General features: G+C 58.1%; 1 protein-coding gene across 5 annotated transcripts; it reads left to right on the top strand.

The window, feature by feature from the left end:
* Positions 1 to 2,000: 2,000 nt before the first annotated feature.
* PHOSPHO1 (phosphoethanolamine/phosphocholine phosphatase 1) lies at positions 2,001 to 10,028 on the top strand. Of its 5 annotated transcripts, XM_036339543.1 has the most exons (5): positions 2,387 to 2,429; positions 4,181 to 4,279; positions 6,370 to 6,478; positions 7,529 to 7,647; positions 8,334 to 10,028. In XM_036339543.1, exons 3-5 carry the CDS (start codon positions 6,434 to 6,436, stop codon positions 9,211 to 9,213), a joined length of 1,044 nt encoding a protein of 347 aa, XP_036195436.1. In that variant the 5' UTR covers positions 2,387 to 2,429; positions 4,181 to 4,279; positions 6,370 to 6,433; the 3' UTR covers positions 9,214 to 10,028. The 5 variants fall into 5 exon arrangements, with proteins under 5 accessions (XP_036195432.1, XP_036195436.1, XP_036195435.1 ...); XM_036339542.1 differs by lacking the exon at positions 7,529 to 7,647 and having other exon boundaries at positions 8,455 to 10,028; XM_036339540.1 differs by lacking the exon at positions 7,529 to 7,647.
* The last annotated feature ends 135 nt before the right edge of the window (positions 10,029 to 10,163 follow it).

Below are 10,163 nucleotides of genomic sequence, written 5' to 3'. Positions count from 1 at the left end.
CCTCGTGTTGCTTACACCCTGGTAGGGGTGACATTGATTGTGAGGGATGGTGTAGGTAACAGTGAAGGCAACCAGCTTGGAAGCCCAGCTGTATCATTTACCAGCGGGGTGACCCTGAGTCACCTCAATTCTCTGTGCCTTCATTCCTCAACAATAAAATGAGCCATACACCCAGGTCATAGGATGTGAGGATTACATGAGTGGAAACATGGGAAAATACCGTATGTATAGCACCTACCATGTGCTCCGGCAGCACACACATGACGAGTGCACTAAAAGGAGCTGTGGGATTACTGGGCAAGAGATGATGTCGAGGCTGAGCGACACCAGCAAATGGGACAGGCACGTTCTGAAGAGGGTGGTCCCCGGGAGAGAGCAGGGTGTACTGGGAGCTGGAGGAAAGGGTGAGGGGTAAAGACAGGGCTCAGAGGAAGTGAACCAGCAAGTGTTTCAGCGGCTGGGACCCTGGAGTTGCTGTCAAGGGTTTGAAGGATCAGGTTGGCAGCTTTAAAGCACTTGTTCCCCTTTGTGTGTGTGGAAACGAGACAGATTAGTAAATCCTATCTTCCCTGAACCCAGAGGAGACGGCAGAAATCCAAGTAGCGCTACTGCCAACCACACCCAAGGACAGATGAAGAGAACGGACCTCATTTTAGTCCATCGGCATAAAGCTGGTGACCATTCTGTAGAGATGCTCCCTAAGACCTTCCCTGAACGCCCAGCCTTTCAAACCCCTCAAAAAGAGGGTCTTGCCTCCAGCGCTACCTTCCAGGGGCACGCCAGCCCCTTCCTCCTTCTCCCCCTCCCCCTCCCCCTCCTCCTCCTCCTCCCCGACCCCTCCCGGCAGGCATGCATCTACTAACTCTAATAGTCCCAGCAGCCTTGCAATCAGGGCTGCAATGGGCAGCGGCAGTTCATCCCCTGAGAACCACCCGCACTTGTCCCCAAGGCCCCCTTTTCTCTTTTTGGTGAGTCAACGCAGACCAGCCTAGAACCATTTCCCAGCCTTCCTTGTCTCGCTGCCCCCAGCTTTAATAACTGTCCTCTAGAGTCACCCAGACTCGCGCTAAGAAATGTTTCCTGCACGAAGTCAAGAACGCACACACGACCGTCTGGCCCTAGGCAGACCCGCTCAGGGCCAGGTACCCTTTCCAGCAACAGAACTATGACACACATGTGCCCTGTTCATGACCGTAGCCCCCGCCCCTGGCACACGGAGATCAGGGCAACCCCCTGCAGACCCTCACTTCCTCTGGTTTCCAGCCCCGTGGCTTCCAGATCGCCTGGGGCCTTTAACTTTGCTGGCTGTCTTCAAGGAGTGGAGCAGGGGAGACGGAGGGAGGACTGACGGTAGAACCGGGCTGGGGGCACCTGCGTGCTCCCCCCTCACACAGCCCCTTTGTGATCCCATGAGTCAGGTGTGCATGGACTTGAACGCAGGCAAAGATTTCTCCTGAGGGTTGAGAACGTTCAGCCACGAGTGCGGCGACCAAGTCCGGCGCCCTGTTCGCAGTACGTTCGCAATAACTATAAGCTTCACCTCTTTCCTCTCGAAACAGGATCTTCGCTCCTCGCCACCGGCTGGGAGGGCAGAAGGCGGGTGTGGGGAGGCGGCTGGGCGCAGACTCTGAGGAAGCAAAGAAGGTGGGTGTTTCGGTTGCAGCAGCCCTGGCCAAGGGCACGCTATTCGGTCCGCAGGCCCCCCTCTCCGTAACCTGCAGCCGGGATGGGGCGCCGTGACTCCGCCCGGGGGCAGAGGGCCGCGCGCTGCGCGCACGTGGGAGAGGAACACGGGAGCTGCGGAGCTGGAGGTGGGGGTGCATCCCGGCACATCTCCGGGATCCCCGCCCTGGGCGGAGTAGCAAGCCCGCAGCCTTGGCACCCCAGGGCACGGGGGCGGGGCTTACGCAGGACCGTGCGTCCACTCCCACGAGGGTGCCCCCACCCACGTCCCTACCCTTCCCCGCGGCACCCAATCCCACCCGAGCGGGCGCTCCCGGAGCCTCCGGGGCAGCCGCGGGGCGGGGCCCGCCCCTTTTCATGTGCGCCGGCGCCGCTGTGATTGGACGGCCGCTTGTGACGTGCGGGGACTGCGGTGGCCCGGGCGCTGCGGCAGCCGCAGAGCCAGCGCGGCTCGGGCTCCGGCTCCCGGGCATTTAAAGGGGACGCGCGGCGGCCCGGGCTGGGGGGATGGAAGGCAGGTGGAGGGGACGGCCCAGACGCACATCACCCACGGCCCCTCCGGACCGGAGGCACTCGTGAGCCGCAGCCCAGAAACCCGAGGGTGGATGAGACACCGCGTCCCCTCCAGCTCCCGCAAGCACCCCCAGCTCCATCCTGCGCCCCAATACCGCCGCGAGCCCCTCTCTCCACTCTCTGCGCTTCAAACTCAGCCGGGACAGACTTCCGCCGCCGCCGCCGCTCCGCACGTGAGTCCTGGGTTCCCCGCGGTCGAGGAGGGCTGGGGTCCGAGGGCGGAGTGGGGGCCGTGTAGAGTTTGAGGGCGCTCCTGCACGCGGGTGTCAGTGGGGGAGCCCCTGGAACAGAGGAACGCGTCCCTCTGCCTCCTGCCCCAGGAACGTGCTGTGATGCCCGGGTGTATCCGCCGTCCCGACTCGGTCAAAGCGAAAGAATCGGTGCCCCCTTGCTCCCCGCCATCCGCTGGCCCCTTCAGCTCCCTGAGCTGCGCACCCTCCGCCCCGCATTGGAGGGAAAAGCCCGCCAGCTGGGGGGGTGCCAGAGTGCCTGCCTTGCAGCCACCTCTAAAAATATCTACCCCCCCCCCCCTTCCACCCGGCAGCTGCCACCTCCCTGCCCAAGGAGGATCCCTCCCGCAGGGCAAGCCCAGAGGTGATTCCAGGTCCCGCGTCTTCACCGGCACCAGGGTCCGGGTCAGCGCCTGCAGCCAGTAGGGCAGGAAGCTCCTAGGCCAAGGGGGGTGGGGGGGGGGCTCCAGGGCAACAAGGGAAGCTCTGGCTGCAATTTTAATATATGTGACTTTTATTGATGTTTAGAGAGGAAGGGAGAGGGATCAACAGAAACATCATCTATTGGCTGCCTTCTGCACGCCCCCTACTGGGGATCCAGCGGACAACCCAGGCATGTGCCGGGCACAGGAATCTAACCAGTGATCTTTTGGTGCATGAGTCTGCGCTCAACCACTGAGCCACACTAGCCCGGCATCAGGCTGCGATTTTGTTGTTGTTCATCCTCACCCAAGGATTTTTAGACAGTGGGAGGGGGAGAGGCACAGTGAGAGAAACATCGATGTGAGAGAGACACACTGATTGGTTGCCTCCCACATGGGCAAACTGAGGCACGTGCCCTTGACCAGAATCCAACCGGGGACCTTCAGTCCCCAGGCCTGTGCTGCATCCACTGAGCCAAACCGGCTAGGGCTGGCAATTTTAAATGCAAGTGGCACCAGAGACCCTGAGTTCCAATCCTGATTCTGATTCTGTGTGGCCCCAGATGTTCGCTTGACCCCTTTTGGCCTGTTTTTCCCATTTGCTGCTGGTGGCAGTGAGGTTGGGAGTGCTGTCGGGGGGAGGAAAAGAATCCCAGCCTAGTGCCTGTATCAATCTAGTGGTTGATAGAAGGAGACCTGATCTTTGTTGTTGTTGTTAATCCGAATCTGATTTCTAGTGATTAATACAGGGAGACCAGATCTTTGTTGTTAATCCTCACCTGAGGATATTTCTCCATTGGTTTTTAAGGAGAGTGGAAGAGAGATGGAAAGACAGAGAGAAATATCGATGTGAGAGGAACACGTCGACTGGTTGCCTCCTGCATAAGCCCCAACCAGGGTGCCAGGGTGGAGCCTGCAACTAAGGTACGTGTCTTTGAGAGGAATCGAACCTGGGACCCTTAGGTCCGCAGGCCAACGCTCTATCCGCTAAGCCAAACCAGCTAGGGCTCCATTTTTTTAAAATATATTTTTTTATTGGTTTCAGAGAGGAAGGGAGAGGGGGAGAGATAGAAACTTCAGTGATGAGAGAGAACCATTGATCGGCTGCCTCTTGCACCCTTGACGGGAATCGAACCTGGGACCCTTCAGTCCGCAGGCTAACGCTCTATCCACTGAGCCAGATCAGCTAGGGCCAGGCACCACTTTTAGCTGGGACTAGTTATGGACTTCCTGTCACCCCAAAGAAACCTTTCTCTCCTCTCTCTGTTCTAGCCTGCCGGAGAAGCTCAGAGATCCTTGCCCCTTTTATTTGAGGAACTCTTTTGGACGACACAAAATGATTTGATCATTCAGGACAAAACTGCTCTAGAGGTGAGTCATTTGTGAACATCATGGGAACCAGGTTGCAGTGGGGCCCTCTGACTCCTGTGGGGCCGGGCTGGGGGCGGGGGCCACAGTGTGGTTTTCTCCGTTTCCAGGGGAGGAAACCCGGGAGCCTGGCCTTCTGCTATGGGGACTAAAAGAAACAAGGACAGAAAGAATACATTTTTAACCGATTTCCCTAAATACTATTATTCGTATATGCAAAAAAGTAACTGTCTTTTGCTGTAAGAGTTTTGAGGATGATTAGATCAGTAGCATGCTCCACCAAGCTAGAAAAAGATAAAGAAATGAAGGCAAAGTAAGGAGACCCTTTTCTATGGGATAAAAGTATTAGCTGCGATTCTGGAAGCTGGAACTCCCTCCAGATAAGGCCTAGGAGAGCCCTCCCACCCTCCAAAACCTGTCAGTTCCTTGTCCCTGTACCTCCCTCCCCTTCTCTCCCATCATTTCCTTCACCTTGTCTCCTCTCCCGACCCCCTCCCTCTTTTTCCCACTGCCTCTCCCAATTCCTAGATAAAAAGTTCTTAGAGAAAAGGCTGATACCCACATCCCTTCTTGACCGAAAGGGTTTCATGCATGTGTGGTCTAGTGGAGAGGGATGGGGTGCCCGCCCTCTGACCGGAGCCCTGCTCCTGGGATGTCCCAGTCTGTGTTTTGGGGGGAAATAGCTTCTCCCTGCAATCCTGGGATGGTCTGGGGCCGTGGTCGACAAACTGCGGCTCGCGAGCCACATGCGGCTCTTTGGCCCCTTGAGTGTGGCTCTTCCTAAGCCTTAGGAGTACCCTAATTAAGTTAATAACAATGTACCTACCTATACAGTTTAAGTTTAAAAACTTTGGCTCTCAAAAGAAATTTCAATCGTTGTACTGTTGATATTTGGCTCTGTTGACTAATGGGTTTGCCGACCACTGGTCTGGGGATAGTGTCGTAACCTTGACAGTCAGAGGTGTTTCCAGTGTCACTCATTGTCACCACCAGAGGGCAGCAGCCAGCCAGACCTTTGCTCCTTGTCTAGTCTTCCTGGCTCTCAATGTCTTTCCAGATCTGCCCCAGATGCCTCTGGTCTCTTATTCAACCTCAGGGTGGAGGGGGCCAGGGGTAGATAAGGGCACTGGGAGCCGTAGGTGGTGTCCTTTATAGCCACGTTGGTAAAGGCCTGTCCCCAAAGCCACATAGCAAAGTCCAGCAGAAATGTCAATCTGACTCTCCAGTCCCAGATCACCTGTGGTGCCGGGGGTCCCTGCCCCGCAGCTGTGGTACAATGAGCCTGATCACCTTCCCCTACCCTTGCGAGGACAGAGGGCAGGCAAGGCTGCAGCCTGGTGCTCATGATCCAGGGTCTGCCCGCGGGAACAGCAAGGCCATGGGCAAGTTATTTCACCTCTCTGAGCCTTTCTCATCTGCTGAATTCATGAAACTGATGAGCAGGGAGAGAATATGAGTGAAGGTGATCTGTAAATTATGTTGTCCCGTACACAGAGAGGGACAATGATTATACTTGAGAGAAAAAGCACTGGTCTCAGAGTCAGATCTGTTTTTCGGTGCTGTTGATAATCCTCACCTGAGGATATTTTTCCCATTGATTTTTTTTTTTTTTAAGAGTGTGGAAGGGAGGGAGAGAGAGAGACAGACATAATCTACTGCCTCCCACCCTTGCTCTCACCAGGGCCAGGGATGGAACCTGCAATCCAGGTGCATGCCCTTGACCGTGAATCGAACCCTCAACCCTTTGGTGTGGGGTGCTGATGCTCTAACCACGGAGCCACACCAGCGAGGGCTCAGATCTGGTTTTGAATCTGTCTGCCGTTCACAGTGGTGACCTTTGAGCAAGTCAGTTCCCCTCTCTGGGTCTCCAACTCTGTCATCTGTAACCTCTCCAGCATCCTAGTGGATCGCTAAGAGGATGCCTACCCAGGGCTTTGTGCGCTGCAAGCACTGCCCAGCTGAGGGGTTGTTTTTACTGAGCTCCTGGGAGTGGTTCCTGGGGCCCAGCAGCGGGGATAAGGCCTGGTAGCATCAGCGGTGGGAACAAAGCCAGCTGACTGGGCGCCCTCCAACGGACCTTGTGTGGTTGTCAGGAGCTCTGGAAGACGGCTAGAGCCCAGCAGTCCCTACAGGTGGTGCTGGGGTGGTGCACCAACAATGAGCGGGTGTTTTCCGGTTGCTGGCCTCCGATGCCTGTCTAGGGTAAGTGGGTCCCTCTAGAGGTCTCTTAGGGTAAGGCCTCAACTTCCATGTTTCCACCCTGGGGTGGCAGGGACCCTACCTAGCCTCTTTTAGGCTTGCCCTCACCTCTACTGGGCCTCTAATCCCTAGAAGCTTCCATCCCAGGTGAGGGTCCTAATGCTTTACATCCTCAACTTCAGAGAGCCTGGGCCACGGAGACTCCCGCGTGGATGGTGCTGAGACCAGTGGGTGACTCTAGGGCAGCGGTTCTCAACCTGTGGGTAGCGACCCCTTTGGGGGTCGAACGACCCTTTCACAGGGGTCGCCTAAGACCATCGGAAAACACATATATAATTACATATTGTTTTGTGATTCATCACTATGCTTTAATTATGTTCAATTTGTAACAATGAAATTGGGGGTCACCACAACATGAGGAACTGTATTAAAGGGTCGTGGCTTTAGGAAGGTTGAGAACCACTGGTCTAGGATGAGGTCCAAGGGACAGTTACGTTAGGGAGGCAACAGGCCAAGTTCAAATCCCAGCTCTGAAGTTAGGAGCCTGGACCGCTGTTTCACAAGGTATGCCAGGCCATAAACATCACAGAAATATGAGGGCGTTCGGAAGACCCCAGAAAGAGGAGAGCTTTCATCTGGACTAATTGGGTGGAGGCTGGAAGGGGGGGAGGGAGGCAGTGCAGTATGTAGTGAGCTTTGCATGACTTGCTCACCCTGCCCCTCCATCCATCCAGCTGTTGGCAGGCAGAGGCGGCAGGGACTGGCTGCCGAGGGCTTCTGCCTCCGTTTGCTTGCCTTTCTTTGTGCCTCACACTTGCCCTGTTGTCTCCATTCCCTCCAAGGTCTCCACTTCCTGGAGCTCCTCACCCCCACTCTGTCTTCCCGTCCAGTCTGTCTCCACGCTCCCCCATCATTACTTCCTCCTAGGCCCTCTTCCCCCACCACTGTCTCATACCGTTCCCCACCCACCCCGTCCCCACACCCACCCCGTCCCCACTACTTTCTTCACCTTTTCAGCCACTGCTGCTCTTTCCTCTCCCTTACCTGCCTCAGGTATGCCGTGGCCTGGCGCGGGAGGCTCCTACCTCCCCAAGCCCCATTGCTTCTGCTGCTCGCTCGCTTCGGACTCTGGCACGAGCCCCACCCGCTGACACGGTCCTTCTGGGGAATTGGCAAGTGACTAGTGATGAGCTGTCAGCACAGGCCCCTAAAACTCCCTGGAAAAGCTGAGTCCCATCCCTGGACCCCTGCCCAGAGCCATCTGGCTGGAAGCGGCTCCCAGAGAGCCTCCCTGGGCCTTGAGCCTCTACCCAGCTGGTTATTCTGAGCTCAAACCCAGCTCCCTGGCCTGTGCCCATGCCCAGCACCTACTCTCCAGGCCTGAGGTCTGGCACTCATGGTCCACGTGCTTTGCATAGTGTCAACTCGTCTTCCCTGGAGACAAGCTCCTTATTGTCCATCACCATCCACAGCCATCGGCCCAGGGGGGATTGTGGAGGCTGTTCCCTTTGAGTGAATGGGTGGTTTCCCTGTCGCTGGAAAGGAGTGGAGTCCCCTCCACCCTCCCTGTATCCACACCATCAACTGGGGTCAGAAGTTTCTAGAAAGTCTAGTCCAGAAACGTCCCCAAAGGGTGTCCCCTTCTTTCCGCTGCCCCATGTTAAGTCCCAATGGCCCTGGATGAGAGTAGCAGCAAGAGGTGCCAAGGAAGCCCTCCTGGGCTCAGGAGGAGGCTGGTCCTCTGAGGATAAATCCCAGCGCGGTCAACTTAGAGGTGCCCAGGGGGCGGGCAGGGAGCTGGGGCGGGGGCCGCGGCGTTGGGTGCTCCCCGGCTTAACCAGCCTTGGGTCCTCCTCAGGTCTTGGATGTGCCAGCGCCTCTGGCCGCGGCCCGCTAACCAGCCTCTCCCGGGTCGGCGCCCGCCGCGCCCGCTCTCGCTTGCTCCCTCCTCCTGCTGCTCTTCCTCCCCCTGCTCCCAGGACGGCGGGATGGCGGTGCAGGGCGCGCCGCGCTTCCTCCTGACCTTCGATTTTGACGAGACCATCGTGGACGAAAACAGCGACGACTCGATCGTGCGCGCCGCGCCGGGCCAGCGGCTGCCGGAGAGCCTGCGCGCCACCTACCGCGAGGGCTTCTACAACGAGTACATGCAGCGGGTCTTCCAGTACCTGGGCGAGCAGGGCGTGCGGCCGCGGGACCTGCGCGCCGTCTACGAGGCCATCCCCCTGTCCCCGGGCATGGGCGACCTGCTGCAGTTCGTGGCCAAGCAGGGAGCCTGCTTCGAGGTGATCCTCATCTCGGATGCCAACACCTTCGGCGTGGAGAGCGCGCTGCGCGCCGCCGGCCACCTGGGCCTGTTCCGCCGCATCCTCAGCAACCCGTCGGGGCCCGACGCGCGGGGGCTGCTGGCGCTGCGGCCCTTCCACGCGCACAGCTGCGCGCGGTGCCCCAGCAACATGTGCAAGCACAAGGTGCTCAGCGACTACCTGCGCGAGCGGGCCCAGGACGGCGTGCACTTCGAGCGCCTCTTCTACGTGGGCGACGGCGCCAATGACTTCTGCCCCATGGGGCTGCTGGCCGGCGGCGACGTGGCCTTCCCGCGCCGCGGCTACCCCATGCACCGCCTGATCCAGGAGGCGCAGAAGGCCGAGCCCAGCTCGTTCCGCGCCACCGTGGTGCCCTGGGAGACCGCCCACGACGTGCGCCTCCATCTGCAGCAGGTGCTGAAGGCGTGCTGAGACGGCGGCCAGCAGGGGGCGCCCCGACCAGGAGTGAGGAAGGGAGATCGGGAAAGACAGTCTAGTTTTTTAACTTCCTTTCCCTTTCGCTTTGGTGTGGAATTTCTAGAATTCCAGGCCCGTCCATGCGGGGGCTGAAGGAGGGAGTTCAGAGCCAATCCGAACTATCCATGCAGTTAAACCAGCGCGGCCACAGCAAACAGTTAAATTCTGGACGGTGGCCCAACCCGGGTGATGCGCATTCCTGGGAAGGCAGCAGCGTTTCCTAAAAGCTTGTCCTCCGAACTGGGAGGAAGAGGTGCCCTTGTGCGCGAGAGAACTTTAACTGCTGCCTGGCCCGTAACTTCCCTTCTTCCAGGCTTAGGTCAGGGAGGAATCCTCCCGCATCGACGCCCCGCGGAGAGAGGAAGCTTTCTGCCCACAGCCCCAGGCCTAGATTTCGCTTCACCTACCGCGATGCCACACTACATCCCTTTTCTGGCCTCCCTTCCCCGCCCATCCGGCCAGCAACCCCAAAGGAAGAAAAGCCAGACGGAACAGTCGCCTCCTGGTGGTGGAACGAGGTAGCACACTGTCTGGCTTGGGTCGGACCAGCCAGGAACCTCGCAGCGGTGCCTCGGTGTCTTCTCGTACCCCAGCCTCGTCTATGCAACAAGACCAGGGACAACCAAAGTCACCCCCGTAGGCTGGGCCCTCTGCGGCCCCTCCTCTCCTATGGAACAGAAAGCCATGACGTTTTAAAACAGAGCCAGCGAAACCCAAGCCCCTCCTCTTTGGTGTTTTAGAGCTATTAAAGCAGGTGAAGGGGGAGAGTCGACAGGTCTCTGGTACTGCCATCAGAGGGGTGAGGGTGAGGGTAAGGTGGTCTCTGCTCTTAGGGAGCCCCACTTATGTGAGGGATTGGTCCCCACTTTTCGCGGAGGGCCCAGCTTGAGGCACCAAGACTGAAT

This window comes from Myotis myotis, unplaced genomic scaffold (assembly GCF_014108235.1).
Source record: "Myotis myotis isolate mMyoMyo1 unplaced genomic scaffold, mMyoMyo1.p scaffold_m19_p_17, whole genome shotgun sequence".
In the NCBI taxonomy this organism is placed as follows: Eukaryota; Metazoa; Chordata; class Mammalia; order Chiroptera; family Vespertilionidae; genus Myotis; species Myotis myotis.
Note: the sequence above shows the minus strand (reverse complement) of the source record. Positions and strands in the feature narration are given on the sequence as shown.